Here is a 19433-nt window from a genome sequence, read left to right as displayed (position 1 = left end):
ACCGGAATTAAGACAACTTGCGTAAGGAAGGCATGCGGTTGAAGTTATGCAAGAGCAGTCTAACTGCGGACTGTGAATCAACCAAATTTTGTTTATTGGCCGACAGTTCACATGTAAAGTTAAACGACATGAACGTGTCTTGCCATTTCCAAAATGCAAATATTTGGCAAGTAAAAATAATTAAAATAATCACAACTTTAATTTGGCTTCAGACTTTGCATTATGTTTTGCGTATCTTTCCCCGTTTTACATGTAAATCCGAAAAGGTTCTCTCGTCATGTCATCAGTGATCATACCGCGAGGGGCTGCTTTGAGTACGAGTGAAGTGAGGCATGTTGAGGTATTTTGTTGAGAATTATAATATTGCGAAATGTCAAGTACAAAGTTTAAATACAATGGAATGATGAAAAAAAATGGCCTAGTCTGCTGACAGGCGCCGCGCCGGTCACAAGAATCACTGTAAATTCCATCTTTCTTAGTTTCCGTACGGCGACAACCCCAGGTACCCGGATGCACGAGGGACTAACCCGGAAGCAAGTCGTTGTCAGCCATACGTTACAGTGGTAACATCGTCCGAGAAATCATTAGAGAGTGTCATTATTCACAGAATTGTTGTTTTCGAGTGAAAACGCGTCTTGAATTGTATAAATCTAACAAATGAAGACATGTCAAGTTATATTTTGAAAGTTGTATCGCTAGTTTGAGACGATTTTCTCACGTACTATCGAGGCTTACTTGGACTTGGACCTTACTCCAGTTCATCGGGAAGTTTAGCCAGTCCGATAATTCTTTCTGGTTTAGTTTACAACACTTTTGATCACGCAGATTTTGTTGTTGTGATGAAAAGAAATTTAAAAAAAAGATCACTTCAACCATTTCGTTGTGTTTTCTTTTTTGAAAGGTAATAGAACATGAACGAGTGTTACCACTGTAACGTATGGCTGCCAGAATGACTCTCTTTCGGGTACTTGGCGGGGATTGTCGCCGTCCAGAAACTAAGATGGCGATTAATACATTTCTTCCCTATATATATCTACTACAACTTGCACAAATTGTATGTTGTTGACTTGGTAAATTTGTTAGAAAATTGAAATTGAAATTGCCTCAAAATTATTTTAGATCCCTAGTTTATTTCATTCATCATTAAAATTTTCCATGGTTAAAGCTGTAAGACACTGGAATTATTTATAGCCAACCTCAAAGTCCTCTTTTTTTTCTTTTTCTTGTGTGCATTTCCCAGTCATTTTTTTTCTGAGATTTTGTGCAATTTTTCATAACAGTAGATTTTTGTTATAAAATGGTGACTATGGTATAAAAGTACAATACATTACCAACTTCTGTGTAAAATGTGTTTTACAGTGAGACATTATATGAACCACTAACCACTTTATTGCATCGCTAAAACAAAACTGCATAGTGAAGAGCTGAAGAACTGAACCACTTCTACGTGTCACCAAAATAAAAAATTAAATTAAAAAAAAACCAGCAGAGCTATTCTGACCGATAGGTCGCTTGTTTTGTACAAGTGTGCTTTCTTCGGTTTATTTATCTGCCAAATTATGCGGAATGTGAAGAGTGCATGATAACACTACTAAATATTGTTAATTATTTACAGTACTTGTTTTTTGTACTCATTAAAGATCAAAAGTTGTATCAACAAACTCGCATGATAGGCCAGGTGCGTATTGTTATGGTTGATATATGTACCATATTAAATGAAATTTGAAGCTTGCAAATTTAAGATACTACCTAATTACCTATTAAATTATGCAAATTTTTCATTAAAACTATGCTGTATCAACAATTTTTATAGGACATATCAGCTTTTGTTATGGTTAACGTATGTACTTAATGATATTGAAATTCTAGTATGCATTCTTAGATATAGCCTAATTACAAAAAAATCATTAATAATGCAAATTATTCATTAACACTGAAAAGATACATCAACAAATTTTATAGGACGGTGTCTTGAATGGCAACTCCACTGCAAAGTAGACTGACTGTGATTGTCATGTACATTGAATTTTATCGCTCCGTCAACATTCATTGCAATGGTAAACAATGACAGAATGTTGTGTTTGTCAGAACTGCAGAGGTCAAATCAATGTGAGAATGAAAAACGTCAGCATGTAATTCTGACAACAACATTGCAAAGCCCACGGCCTGTACGATAAGTACAGTAATACAGGCAGTCAAAGAGCTTCCTCTCAGAACATGACATTCTAACAACATTATGTGTGTGCCTGACTTATACCCTGACTTACATCTCTCTGTTGGGGCGGCAGGAGCCAAGTCAAACTCAATGTAATTAATAGGTTTTATGGATGGACATAACGGAGTATGATATCATAGTTCCAAGACATGATTTTAGTCTAGTGTTGCCGTCGTCTCACAAATGTACAATGTACTATCGATTTATTGACGCCATCTTGCACATAAACTTTGGGATCGTGTCTAGTGATTTCATTCCATTCTGATGGAATTGACAGCCAACGGCTGCTGAGGACGGTCTTCCGATTTCCCCATGGGTTAATTATGCAAATTATTTGCTAAATCTTTAAGCGAAATCATCATTGAAATATATTGAATTGTGCCAATTAATCGTTACAATTAAAAAACTATATCAACAGGCTTCACAGGATATGTGTGCTTCGTCATGGTTGATGTATGTCCCAAATTATATGGAATTTGAAGCATGTGTTCCTAAGATATAACTTAATTTCTGAAGATTATTAATTATTCAAATTACTCGTTAAAGTAGAGGCTATGTCAACAAACATCTGCACATTGTTATGGTTGGTATACACATGTATGCACCATATTATATGTAATTTGAAGCTTGCATTCTTAAGATATAGCCTAATTACCGAAAATCATTAATTATGCAAATTATTCATTAACACTGTAAGGTACATCAACAAACTTTATAGGACATATACGTTTTCTTATGATTAACGTATGTACTAAATAATATTGAAATTAAAGTATGCATTCTTAAGATATAGCCTAATTACCAAAAATAATTAATTATGCAAATTATTCATTAACGCTGTAAAGTACATCAATAAACTTTATAGGACATATACGTTTTCTTATGATTAACGTATGTACTAAATAATATTGAAATTAAAGTATGCATTCTTAAGATATAGCCTAATTACCAAAAATAATTAATTATGCAAATTATTCATTAATGCTGTAAGGTACATCAACAAATTTTATAGGACAAATCTATGTTGTTATGTTTAACGAATATACTTAAGATTATATTGAAATTGAAGTATGTAGTCATAAGATATTGCATAATTAGTTGATTTCATTGATATGCAAATACCCCTAATTAACATGAACAGATCTCGCTCAAAAACTAATCAGGTCTAGCCATTACCCCAAACATTATATGTACTAAATTTCATTATAATTGAACCAGCCGTTTTTAAGGAAATGATGACAGACAGACAGACAGACACACACACACACACACACACACACACACACACACACACACACAAACACACACACAGACAGACAGACAGACAGACAGACACACACACACACGATACAAGATACATAAGACATATGCACCCTGTTATTGTTACTATTTGTGCCAATTATTTTGAACTTAAAGTATGAGTTCCAAAGATATAGCCTAATTACTAACCAGATGTAAACTGAATGTCTTCCGTAAGGGCAAAGTTTTGAGATTGTAGTTCCTACAGACAATTGTTGGAATACAACAGATCATATGTAATCAGTTATTTTTTCTCATTGATTGCTATTTGCTCATTGCTGTTAGTGATCTCCTGGCCAACCACAACATGTACTGTGACATTTGTTGAGAATGTAAAAAAAAAAATAAGTGCATCGTCGTACCACGTTAGACAACATTTCCTGACGAGAAACTATTTTTTCCTTTTTAGTGGCCTACAAATATGCCAATAATTTTTTAAAACTAAAAGCTACATCAATGATATTTTCAGGACAAGTGCGCTTTGGTATCGCAAATGCATGTATCAAATTATATTGAATTTGAAGTGTGCATTCTTGAGATATAGCCTAATTACCGAAAACCATGTAAATTTCTCCTTAATATTCTTGGGATGTTTACCGAAACCTAATCAGTTCTTGTCACTACCCTACAGAACACATGCAATAAATTTCGTTTGAATTGAGTCAGTCATGTTTTAGAAAATGGTGATAAAGTCGCACCACTTTAGACAACATTTCTTGACGAGAAACTATTTTTTTCTTTTTTGTGGCCAATCGAATATATGCCAATAACTTATTAAAACTAAAAGCTACATTAATAATATTTTCAGGACAGGTGTGCTTCGATATCGCAAATGTGTGTACCAAGTTATAATGAATTTAAAGTGTGCATTCTTGAGATATAGCCTAATTACCGAAAATAATTAATTACGTAAATTGCTCATTAATATTCACAGGATTTTTACCAAAACCTAATCAAGTCTTGCCATTACCCTACGGAATACGTCTTCAAAATTTCGTTTGAATTGAGCAAGCCGTTATGGAGAAAACGATGACACAGATCCTTTAATGTCCATGACGATCGTGTGTACAATGTACCGAAAATATGCCAATATCTTATTAAAATGAAAAGCTACATTAGTAATATTTTCAGGACAGGTGCGCTTTGGTATCGCAAATGTGTGTACCAAGTTATAATGAATTTAGAGCGTGTATTCTTTAGATATAGCCTAATTACCGAAAATCATTAATTATGTAAATTACTCATTAATATTCACGTGATTTTTACCAAAACTTAATCAAGTCTTGCCATTACCCTACGGAATATGTCTTCAAAATCTCGTTTGAATTGAGCTCGCCGTTATGGAGAAAACGATGACACAGACAGACAGACGCACAGACACACAGACAGACACACAGACTACCACCCATAAATATATCTCTTCCTTACGGATGAAAAACCATTAATTATGCAAATAGCTAATTAATGTTCATTGGATGTTTACAAAAATCTAATCACTTCTTGCCATTGGCATGTGGAAGATGTAGCAAGTTTCATCAGACTTGATGCTGTAGTTTTAGAGATATCATGTCCACAGACACGCACACACACAAGCATAACATTAGACTCCCTTACGGGGAGGTAAATATGAATCTACGAATGAATCTGTCAATTAGGGGAGAACCATTTGGTGATTTCTGGGGGGGGGGGGGGGTACAGGAGGATTTTGAGAAAAAACTGTTGACAAGTGAAGGAGGAAAACAAATAATTTGATCCAATAATAGCTTGAGAAAAAAAGATTATTCAAACAGACAGAAAGTATCAATATCAATATTAAATAAGTATATGACATTTCGTTTACCATATAACCATAGGGTTGTTAATTCAAATTTGTTAGTCCCCGCTGGACGAAGTCCGGACAGGGACTTATGGATTGGGTTCCGTCTGTCCGTCCGTCCGTCCGCATCCGTTTCTTGGAGATGTCTAGACCGATTTTTTTCAAACTTGGTACAGGGGCAGCATACTATGGCATACATATGCACGTCTATTTGTTTTATGATACGATCCAGTATGGCTGCCTAGCAGCCATTTTGTTTGCGAATTTTCCCTGTTCAAAGCCATAACTCAGACATGCGTGAACAGATCTCATTCAAAGTTGCTATTAGGACAGTGTTAAATGACATACGTGTGCATATTCATTGTTGTCATGATACGATCCAATATGGCCACCTGGCAGCCATTTTGTTTGTGAATTTTCCATGTCCAAAGCCATAACTCAGACATGCTTGAACAGATCTCATTCAAAGTTGGTATTAGGACAGTGTTCTATGACATACATGTGCATATCCATTTTCGTCGTGATACGATCCCCCATACCCGACCCATCCTTTATTGTTGTAGGCATGTTCCATGTCCAACAAGCCGACACAACATATCTAAGTCTGTTTGATTTAGGTTCACAAGTGTTGTTGCGTGATCAGAGTAGTGATAATTCTTTAAAACCCAATCATAACGGGGACTATGTCATTCTCAATGACTTGTTTGTTGCAACTATAGTTTAGTGGTTTGGTAGTTCTCTTTTTGGAGGATGTGGTGGCCCAGAAAAGGGCCATTAGTATTAGTAATAAAGGGGAAGGGGATTCCTAACACTGTCAATATTAAATAAGTGTACGACATTGCGTTTACCATATAACCAACTGTGGGTTGTTAGATCAAGTTTGTTAATAAGTGGAAGCATTTTCCAAGGTTGGTTCAAACTTGATTATTTTGTTTGGTAATAATAGATTGGTTTAAAGGTCAGTTAGCCAAGTGATCAGTCAACTCCTCATGGATTTTTTACCAGCTATCTATCTTAAATAGAAGCATGGATTGTTAACTGCTACTTATTGATACTTACACAGAACAAGTTAGTTGTGAACCAGTGACATGTAGGTATAGTTGTGAACCGCGAGGACATTATAAAATTGGTAGCCGAGAAAAAAAAATTACATTGCTTCTGCATATGGAAAATATAATTTGATGTAGGACTGACAAAAGAAAAGAAAATGCTGTCACAGTGGTTCTCCCCTTATACATTTTACGTATCTTTGAATTTCTGCTGTGGTTTCTTCCAGGCAAGTCATACTGGATATCAAGGTGAAGATGAAATATATCAAGCTGAGATGCAAATCTCTAGCAGTGAAGAAGAATCAGAGCTAGAAAGTGATGAAGAAGAACACAAAGAAAGGTATGGACTCTAGCATGGAATGTATTCACAAGGTTTGACTATTGACTACACTACCTGTACAACACTACCTGTACAACACTACCTGTACAACACTACTTGTACAACACTACCTGTACAATACTACCTGTACAACACTACCTGTACAATACTACTTGTACAACACTACCTGTACAACACTACTTGTACAACACTACCTGTACAATACTACCTATACAACACTATCTGTACAACACTATCTGTACAACACTACCTGTACAACACTACCTGTACAACACTACCTGTACAATACTACTTGTACAACACTACCTGTACAACACCACCTGTACAACACTACCTGTACAACACTACCTGTACAACACTACCTGTACAACACTACCTGTACAACACTACCTGTACAACACTACCTGTACAACACTACCTGTATAACACTACCTGTACAACACTACCTGTACAACACTACCTGTACAACACTACCTGTACAACACTACTTGTACAACACTATCTGTACAACACTACCGGTACAACACTACTTGTACTACCTGTACAACACTACCTGTACAACACTTGTACAACACTACCTGTACAACACTACCTGTACAAAACTACCTGTACAACACTACCTGTACAATACTACTTGTACAACACTATCTGTACAACACTACCGGTACAACACTACTTGTACTACCTGTACAACACTACCTGTACAACACTTGTACAACACTACCTGTACAACACTACCTGTACAAAACTACCTGTACAACACTACCTGTACAACACTACTTGTACAACACTACCTGTACAACACTACCTGTACAACACTACCTGTACAACACTACTTGTACAACACTACCTGTACAACACTACCTGTACAACACTACTTGTACAACACTACTTGTACAACACTATCTGTACAACACTACCTGTACAACACTACCTGTACAACACTACCTGTACAACACTACTTGTACAACACTACTTGTACAACACTACCTGTACAACACTATCTGTACAACACTACTTGTACAACACTACCTGTACAACACTACTTGTACAACACTACCTGTACAACACTACCTGTACAATACTACTTGTACAACACTACCTGTACAACACTACTTGTACAACACTACCTGTACAACACTACCTGTACAATACTACTTGTACAACACTATCTGTACAACACTACCTGTACAACACTACTTGTACAACACTACCTGTACAATACTACTTGTACAACACTACTTGTACAACACTACCTGTACAACACTACTTGTACAACACTACCTGTACAACACTACCTGTACAATACTACTTGTACAACACTACCTGTACAACACTACTTGTACAACACTACCTGTACAACACTACCTGTACAATACTACTTGTACAACACTATCTGTACAACACTACCTGTACAACACTACTTGTACAACACTACCTGTACAACACTACCTGTACAATACTACTTGTACAACACTATCTGTACAACACTACCTGTACAACACTACTTGTACAACACTACCTGTACAATACTACTTGTACAACACTACTTGTACAACACTACCTGTACAACACTACTTGTACAACACTACCTGTACAACACTACCTGTACAATACTACTTGTACAACACTACCTGTACAACACTACTTGTACAACACTACCTGTACAACACTACCTGTACAATACTACTTGTACAACACTATCTGTACAACACTACCTGTACAACACTACTTGTACAACACTACCTGTACAACACTACCTGTACAATACTACTTGTACAACACTATTTGTACAACACTACCTGTACAACACTACTTGTACAACACTACCTGTACAATACTACTTGTACAACACTACTTGTACAACACTACCTGTACAACACTACTTGTACAACACTATCTGTACAACACTACTTGTACAACACTATCTGTACAACACTACTTGTACAACACTACCTGTACAACACTACCTGTACAACACTACTTGTACAACACTACTTGTACAACACTACCTGTACAACACTATCTGTACAACACTACCTGTACAACACTACCTGTACAACACTACCTGTACAACACTATCTGTACAACACTACTTTAACAACACTACCTGTACAACACTACCTGTACAATACTACTTGTACAACACTACCTGTACAACACTACTTGTACAACACTACCTGTACAACAGTACCTGTACAACACTACCTGTACAACACTACTTGTACAACACTACTTGTACAACACTATCTGTACAACACTACCTGTACAACACTACCTGTACAACACTACCTGTACAACACTGCTTGTACAACACTACTTGTACAACACTACCTGTACAACACTATCTGTACAACACTACTTGTACAACACTACCTGTACAACACTACTTGTACAACACTACCTGTACAACACTACCTGTACAACACTACCTGTACAACACTATCTGTACAACACTACTTTAACAACACTACCTGTACAACACTACCTGTACAATACTACTTGTACAACACTACCTGTACAACACTACCTGTACAACACTACCTGTACAACACTACCTGTACAACACTATCTGTACAACACTACTTGTACAACACTACCTGTACAACACTACTTGTACAACACTACCTGTACAACACTACCTGTACAACACTACCTGTACAACACTATCTGTACAACACTACTTTAACAACACTACCTGTACAACACTACCTGTACAATACTACTTGTACAACACTACCTGTACAACACTACCTGTACAACACTACCTGTACAACACTACCTGTACAATACTACTTGTACAACACTATCTGTACAACACTACCTGTACAACACTACCTGTACAACACTACCTGTACAACACTACCTGTACAACACTACTTGTACAACACTACTTGTACAACACTACCTGTACAACACTATCTGTACAACACTACTTGTACAACACTATCTGTACAACACTACTTTAACAACACTACCTGTACAACACTACCTGTACAACACTACCTGTACAACACTACCTGTACAACACTACCTGTACAATACTACTTGTACAACACTATCTGTACAACACTACCTGTACAACACTATCTGTACAATACTACTTGTACAACACTACCTGTACAACACTACCTGTACAACACTACCTGTACAACACTACCTGTACAACACTACCTGTACAATACTACTTGTACAACACTACCTGTACAACACTACCTGTACAACACTACCTGTACAACACTACCTGTACAATACTACTTGTACAACACTACCTGTACAACACTACGTGTACAACACTACCTGTACAACACTACCTGTACAACACTACTTGTACAACACTACTTGTACAATACTACCTTTTCAACACTACTTGTACAATACTACCTGTACAACACTACTTTAACAACACTACCTGTACAACACTATCTGTACAACACTACCTGTACAACACTACCTGTACAACACTACCTGTACAACACTACCTGTACAACACTACCTGTACAACGCTACCTGTACAACGCTATCTGTACAACACTATCTGTACAACACTACCTGTACAACACTACCTGTACAACACTACCTGTACAACACTACTTGTACAACACTACCTGTACAACACTACCTGTACAACACTACTTGTACAACACTACTTGTACAACACTATCTGTACAACACTACCTGTACAACACTACCTGTACAACACTACCTGTACAACACTACTTGTACAACACTACTTGTACAACACTACCTGTACAACACTATCTGTACAACACTACTTGTACAACACTACCTGTACAACACTACTTGTACAACACTACCTGTACAACACTACCTGTACAACACTATCTGTACAACACTACTTGTACAACACTACCTGTACAACACTACCTGTACAACACTATCTGTACAACACTACCTGTACAACACTACCTCTACAATACTACTTGTACAACACTATCTGTACAACACTACCTGTACAACACTACTTGTACAACAGTATCTGTACATCACTACCTGTACAACACTACCTGTACAACACTACCTGTACAACACTACTTGTACAACGCTACCTGTACAACACTACTTGTACAACACTATCTGTACAACACTACCTGTACAACACTACTTGTACAACACTACCTGTACAACACTACCTGTACAACACTACTTGTACAACACTACTTGTACAACACTACTTGTACAACACTATCTGTACAACACTACTTGTACAACACCACCTGTACAACACTACCTGTACAACACTACCTGTACAACACTACTTGTACAACACTACTTGTACAACACTACCTGTACAACACTACCTGTACAACACTACCTGTACAACACTACCTGTACAACACTACCTGTACAACACTACCTGTACAACACTACCTGTACAACACTACCTGTACAACACTACCTGTACAATACTACCTGTACAATACTACCTGTACAACACCACCTGTACAACACTACCTGTACAACACTACCTGTACAACACTACCTGTACAACACTACCTGTACAACACTACCTGTACAACACTACTTGTACAACACTACCTGTACAACACTACCTGTACAACACTACCTGTACAACACTACTTGTACAACACTACCTGTACAACACTACCTGTACAACACTACCTATACAACACTACCTGTACAACACTACCTGTACAACACTACCTGTACAACACTACCTGTACAACACTACCTGTACAACACTACTTGTACAACACCACCTGTACAACACTACTTGTACAACACTACCTGTACAACACTATCTGTACAACACTACCTGTACAACACCACCTGTACAACACTACTTGTACAACACTACCTGTACAACACTACCTGTACAACACTACCTGTACAACACTACTTGTACAACACTACCTGTACAACACTACCTGTACAACACTACCTGTACAACACTACTTGTACAACACTACCTGTACAACACTACCTGTACAATACTACCTATACAACACTACCTGTACAACACTACCTGTACAATACTACCTATACAACACTACCTGTACAACACTACCTGTACAACACTACCTGTACAACACTACCTGTACAACACTACTTGTACAACACTACTTGTACAACACTACCTGTACAACACTATCTGTACAACACTACCTGTACAACACTACCTGTACATCACTACCTGTACAACACTACCTGTACAACACTACCTGTACAATACTACTTGTACAACACTATCTGTACAACACTACTTGTACAACACTACTTGTACAACACTACTTGTACAACACTACCTGTACAACACTACCTGTACAACACTACCTGTACAACACTACTTGTACAACACTACCTGTACAACACTATCTGTACAACACTACCTGTACAACACTACCTGTACAATACTACTTGTACAACACTACCTGTACAACACTACCTGTACAACACTACCTGCGTGGCCATTCTGTGTTATGTGATTCCCTTTAAACTGGATGCAAGGATATATAGTGTATATATAATATATACATGCATGTCAACTTGTGTCATGATACAATCCAATATAGCCACTGGGCAAACATTTGACATTGTCCTTATACCAACTTTGAATGAGATTTATTCAGGCATGTCTGCAGAATGGCTTTGCAAATTTTGTTATGATTTTTCCATGTTTGGGACCATTACACTGACATGCATGAACAATTTCCATTAAAACTTTATTTAAAGACAATGATGTGTACATATGTCAACTTGTATCACGATATGATCCAACAGGATTCTGTTATGATTTTTTCATGTCTGGAGCCATTTGGTAAACATGTCTGAGCAGATCAATTTCAATAAATCTTGGTATAAGGGCAATGTACATATGCATGTCAATTTGTGATTGCACCTATCACAGACAAGAAGTTTACAATCCAAACAGGGATCCACAGCTCCCAAACAGCGGGGACTATGTCATCTACAACATGTTGTTCATGGATTTGTGTTAAGAAATTTTTCACTTAGTACAGTCCTGAATATATGACAGAACCCCACCACCTCCCAATGGATGGTAGGTTCAGTAGTATGACAGGGACCCCACAACCTCCCAATGGATGGTAGGTTCAGTAGTTTGACAGGGACCCCACCACCTCCCAATGGATGGTAGGTTCAGTAGTATGACAGGGATCCCACAACCTCCCAATGGATGGTAGGTTCAGTAGTATGACAGGGACCCCACCACCTCATAGTGGATGGTAGGTTCAGTAGTATGACAGGGACCCCACCACCTCACAATGGATGGTAGGTTTAGTAGTATGACAGGGACCCCACCACCTCACAGTGGATGGTAGGTGCAGTAGTATGACAGGGACCCCACCACCTCACAATGGATGGTAGGTTCAGTAGTATAACAGGGACCCAACCACCTCCCAATGGATGGTAGGTTCAGTAGTATGACAGGGACCCCACCACCTCACAGTGGATGGTAGGTTCAGTAGTATGACAGAGACCCCACCACCTCACAATGGATGGTAGGTTCAGTAGTATGACAGGGACCCCACCACCTCCCAATGGATGGTAGGTTCAGTAGTATGACATGGACCCCACCACCTCACAATGGATGGTAGGTTCAGTAGTATGACAGGGACCCCACAACCTCCCAATGGATGGTAGGTTCAGTAGTATGACAGGGACCCCACAACCTCCCAATGGATGGTAGGTTCAGTAGTATGACAGGGACCCCACCACCTCCCAATGGATGGTAGGGTCAGTAGTATGACAGGGACCCCACCACCTCCCAATGGATGGTAGGTTCAGTAGTATGACAGGGACCCCACAACCTCCCAATGGATGGTAGGTTCAGTAGTATGACAGGGACCCCACAACCTCCCAATGGATGGTAGGTTCAGTAGTATGACAGGGACCCCACAACCTCCCAATGGATGGTAGGTTCAGTAGTATGACAGGGACCCCACCACCTCCCAATGGATGGTAGGTTCAGTAGTATGACAGGGACCCCACCACCTCACAGTGGATGGTAGGTTCAGTAGTATGACAGGGACCCCACCACCTCACAATGGATGGTAGGTTTAGTAGTATGACAGGAACCCCACCACCTCACAGTGGATGGTAGGTTCAGTAGTATGACAGGGACCCCACCACCTCACAATGGATGGTAGGTTCAGTAGTATAACAGGGACCCCACCACCTCCCAATGGATGGTAGGTTCAGTAGTATGACAGGGACCCCACCACCTCACAGTGGATGGTAGGTTCAGTAGTATAACAGAACCCCACCACCTCACAATGGATGGTAGGTTCAGTAGTATGACAGGGACCCCACCACCTCACAGTGGATGGTAGGTTCAGTAGTATAATAGAACCCCACTGTCTCCCAATGGATGGTAGGTTCAGTAGTATGACAGGGACCCCACCACCTCACAGTGGATGGTAGGTTCAGTAGTATGACAGAGACCCCACCACCTCACAGTGGATGGTAGGTACAGTAGTATGACAGGGACCCCACCACCTCCCAATGGATGGTAGGTTCAGTAGTATGACAGGGACCCCACCACCTCACAGTGGATGGTAGGTTCAGTAGTATGACAGGGACCCCACCACCTCCCAATGGATGGTAGGTTCAGTAGTATGACAGGGACCCCACCACCTCACAGTGGATGGTAGGTTCAGTAGTATGACAGAGACCCCACAACCTCCCAATGGATGGTAGGTTCAGTAGTTTGACAGGGACCCCACCACCTCCCAATGGATGGTAGGTTCAGTAGTATGACAGGGATCCCACAACCTCCCAATGGATGGTAGGTTCAGTAGTATGACAGGGACCCCACCACCTCATAGTGGATGGTAGGTTCAGTAGTATGACAGGGACCCCACCACCTCACAATGGATGGTAGGTTTAGTAGTATGACAGGGACCCCACCACCTCACAGTGGATGGTAGGTGCAGTAGTATGACAGGGACCCCACCACCTCCCAATGGATGGTAGGTTCAGTAGTATGACAGGGACCCCACCACCTCCCAATGGATGGTAGGTTCAGTAGTATGACAGGGACCCCACCACCTCCCAATGGATGGTAGGTTCAGTAGTATGACAGAGACCCCACCACCTCACAATGGATGGTAGGTTCAGTAGTATGACAGGGACCCCACCACCTCACAGTGGATGGTAGGTTCAGTAGTATGACAGGGACCCCACCACCTCCCAATGGATGGTAGGTTCAGTAGTATGACAGGGACCCCACCACCTCACAGTGGATGGTAGGTGCAGTAGTATGACAGGGACCCCACCACCTCACAGTGGATGGTAGGTTCAGTAGTATGACAGGGACCCAACCACCTCACAGTGGATGGTAGGTTCAGTAGTATGACAGGGACCCCACCACCTCCCAATGGATGGTAGGTTCAGTAGTATGACAGGGATCCCACAACCTCCCAATGGATGGTAGGTTCAGTAGTATGACAGAGACCCCACCACCTCCCAATGGATGGTAGGTTCAGTAGTATGACAGGGACCACACCACCTCCCAATGGATAGTAGGTTCAGTAGTATGACATAACCCCACAACCTTCTAATGGATGGTAGGTCATACAGAAGTTATTTTCACGAGTGATATGTATGGTTTATTGTGCCGCCATATTTTTGTGATTGACTATAGCTATACAACAGAATAAACCTAATTGCGAGTGAAAATAACTTATATATAAAATGTATGTCCTACCATCTATTGTGAGGCCGTGGGGTTCTGTTATTATTACATAATTATGTACACCAACCGTAATAATTCAAAAAAGTACGAACATCGCTGCCTATTGATTGATTTAGGTCACCCTACATCAGCTGGTCACCTTTTGACACTGTGGCCTATTGTTATGCAAAATTGTAGTTCATGCCATGGAAAGTGAGTTCGTCGATGTTTGTAAGAGAGTAACAGGGATATTTCTGAATTAACTTACCAAATCTTATGAAAACCTAGTTGATGGTACACTTCTTAGTTGTCTACACCTAATAGTTTCGTTATTGTATCATCTATTTTCTGATCAATATCAATTTTGGTGGCGTTTGCGTCTGGTTCAGAGGCTGCAAATGAATCTGCATTCTTTTCTGGTCGGATATCAGTTGAAAATGGCATACAGTAATGAATTTACTTTTAAAATGTTTCAAAGAAATGTATAATTATCCAGTGCAAACGTTTAAAATACCAGATACCTTTGATACATTACTAAACATCAAGATTGATTATGTGTACATACGGAAAGTAGTTGAAGTGTTGTTTACTTGTTTGCAGTGAAAATACCTATTACTAATTTGCATAGTTATGTGACAGGTAAGCAACTAATTTACATACATGTAGTTATTCGATACTTCGGGACATACATTGGTCAAGAAAAATAGTGAAATACTTTATGAACCAACAAATTTTTTTCAAAAAGTGTGTAACAACCTGAAAGACATGTATGTGCTTAAAAACAAATGAATTTATTTGCTTGTTTTCATCAGGGATTGGTTTTGCATTAGGATCTATTTTATCTCAATTTATCTCATTTGCATAGCCAACAGTGAAAATATTGGTTTTATTTCTGACTGTACATCAACATACACAGTGGTACATGTACATATGTAACAATATTGGTTACTACTAACAATAACTGAAACAAAAACAATTATATCCTAGTTTATAATGTTTCTTATATTATAGGAAGAAAGAACAAGTCACAGTAAAGCGACCACATCCACTGACAAAATGCAGACCTAGGAAGAAACCAAAACTGCACCAGTTGCTGCAGCCAGTGAAAGCTGTACCTGGTCCAGTAGGAAGTTCAACAACTTATTTAACATCTGAAGTATTTGAAACATTACAACAACAGCAGCAACAACCCAAGAAAATGGAATTCAAATTAACAGAATGTTTGTCAGGAATACAACAGACAACTACAGGCAGGCAAACAGGTAGGAATTAACATATGAGTGTACACTTGCATGGCAGTTAGGCTCCTACAGCCATGAAGATTAATTAAACAACACACACTGTAAACTAGGGACTTTTTAAATCAAGTTCGCATATTTTTAGCACAACTGTACTGAGGTTCACTGTGCTATAGGTATGGTGAAATGTCTGTGTGTATGTGTGTACAGTGTGTGTGTGTGTGTGTGTGTGTGTGTGTGTGTGTGTGTGTATGTGTGTGTGTGTGTGTGTGTGTGTGTGTGTATGTATGTAAATGACTAAAAGTTAAAAACGGCCAGACCGATTGCCTTGGTATTTGGTGGGGACATTACTTAGGGGGTACATGTATAGATGGAAAATTGTTCAAATGAAAATGATCACATCAGAGGTGTACATTTTGGGTCAAAATGTTATTTTTGGTCCGAAATCTTAAACTCCAAAACTACTGGGCAGATTGGCCTGAAACTTGGGGGGAATTGTCTTAGGGGTATGTAAATTAAGTAGTATTCATGACATGATGATCTCATCAGTAATATGCAAATTGGGTCTAAAATGTGTCTTTTTGGTTAAAAGTCTATGATTCCAAACCAATTGAGCAGATTATGCTGAAATTTGGTATAGTAGGAGCACCCTTTATATATATGGGCTGTTTAGTTTAGGAATTGTTCACGATGTGATGATCTTATCAGTGATATGCAAATTAGGTCTAAAAATGTGTCTTTTTGGTCAAAAGTCTATAGTTCCAAAATTACTCAGCATATGGGCTGGAATTTCGTGGGAATGTTCTTAGGGGTGTTAAGATTAAGAAGTATTAAGATGTGATCTCCACAGTGATATACAAGTTAGGGCTAAAAATGTGTCCTTTTTTGGTCAGATATCTATAATTCTGAAACTACCAGGCAGATTGGGCTGAAATTCAATGGGGATGCCTATAGGGATGTGTACATGTGTACATGAAGATGTAGTCACATCATAATCATCCCATCAGCAATATGCAAATTAGGTCTTAAAATCTTAATTTTGGGAGAAAAAAATTATATCTTGAAAACTACATGATGAATGCGGGAGCTGAAACTTGGTGGGGATGTTTCTGGAGATGTTAATCTGCAGTTATTTTGTAATCAGACATTTCAACAGTGAAATGATGCATATTACACAGATAACAACAGGGATGGGTAGGTAAGTGAATAAATTATCAAAAAAAATTATGTAAATATGCCTAGCAACAAGACCATGCCCGTAACAACAGCTAAATGATGGTTTATATTGAAAAGTTGGAAGGGCAGGCAAGTTTAATGATAAAGATTCCAAAAATGTATGCAAATATGCCTGGCAACAAGACCACACCCATAGCAACTGTTACAGTCAAATGATGGTGTATGTTATAAAACAATTAATAGCAGGGTTCACACGGTCCTGGAAAACCCTGGAATTTCAAACCCTCCCTGGAAAACCCTGGGAAAATGCGCCCTACTCCTCGAAAACCCTGTAAAATGATCATGATCGATTAATATTGATGATTGACATGTCTGTACTCAAGCTACCCATTCATATGAGTCACTACACTGAGTCTCGTAAATGTGAAATGGTGGTGAATCAAAATTCAGGCTGATTAAACCCAGACAGTCAAAGGATCGTTCCACAAGACACTTTGCCCCACAGACTGTGCCTATGCGTAGTTGAATGGGCGCCACAATGTTTGTTTTGATCTTGCATATTGCTACTCCAGTCGTCATTTCAGCGACATAATATTGTAACAGTTCCGGGGTTACAGTAGGTCTGTTAGCAAGATTATCTTAACATTGTAGCAAGTATCAAAGCATCACCAACCATGATTAGAAATTGTTACAAGTTCTGCAAACGAGACGACAAGCTCATGCATGGCAATACTAGGGCCTAGCCTAGGGAATTTCCAGGTTGTGGAAGTATGGTTTTGACTTTGTTCTAAAAGAGTAAGCTACTTTTTTATGTTTGTCAGTACAGTAACATTCCTAAATGGTCAAGCTGAGTTGAGAAATCGCGATGTTCCTCAACATGTACCGTCCATACATAAACATCGAGACGGAAGGGATGAACATATTCAGTTATTCATAGTGCAGAATTTTGTTACGTAAATGACGTTTTTATTCAAAATTAAGAAGAAGAAAATTATTTTAGGTGACTTCTAAATCTAGTCACATCAAAACATACAATAACAAGGACAAACTCAAGTTTTTAGCACAACTGAACTGAGGTTCAGTAGTGCTATATGGATCGTCCGGCGTCTGTCTGTCTGTCTGTGTGTGTATGTGTGTGTGTGTGTGTGTGTGTGTGTGTGTGTGTGTGTGTGTGTGTGTGTGTGTGTGTGTGTGTGTGTGTGTGTGTGTGTGTGTGTGTGTGTGTGTGTGTGTAAATAACTTAAAGTCGAAAACCGCTGAACCGATTGCCATGATATTTGGTGGGTCCATTACCTTGGGTGTCTAGTTGGGAAATTGTTCAAATCAAAATGATCGCATCACAGGTGTGTGATTTGGGTCAAAAAATGTGATTTTTGGATAAAAAACTTAAACTCAGACACTAGTGGGCAGATTGGTGCGAAATTTGGTGGGAACATTCTTAAGGGGTGTAAAGTAAGATTTGTTCATGACATGATGATTCCATCAGTGATATGCAATTAGGGCAAAAAATGTGTCTTTTTGGTTAAAAATCTATAATTCCAAAACTACTGAGCAGATTGGGCTGAAATTTAATGGGAATGCATCTAGGGATGTATGGACAAAGAAATATTGAGTATACAATGA

At 38.9% G+C, this 19433-nt stretch overlaps 1 protein-coding gene across 1 annotated transcript in view; it reads left to right on the top strand.

The window, feature by feature from the left end:
- The window catches only part of LOC144446527 (RNA-binding region-containing protein 3-like), a 66363-nt gene that overhangs the window by 24821 nt on the left and 22109 nt on the right, over positions 1-19433 (top strand). Inside the window, exons 6-7 of the mRNA XM_078136311.1 lie at positions 6607-6719; positions 16408-16658. Coding sequence (XP_077992437.1) covers positions 6607-6719; positions 16408-16658 — 364 coding nt within the window. The remainder of the gene's footprint in view (positions 1-6606; positions 6720-16407; positions 16659-19433) is intronic.

This window comes from Glandiceps talaboti, chromosome 15 (genome assembly GCF_964340395.1).
Source record: "Glandiceps talaboti chromosome 15, keGlaTala1.1, whole genome shotgun sequence".
NCBI lineage: Eukaryota > Metazoa > Hemichordata > Enteropneusta > Spengelidae > Glandiceps > Glandiceps talaboti.
Note: the sequence above shows the minus strand (reverse complement) of the source record. Positions and strands in the feature narration are given on the sequence as shown.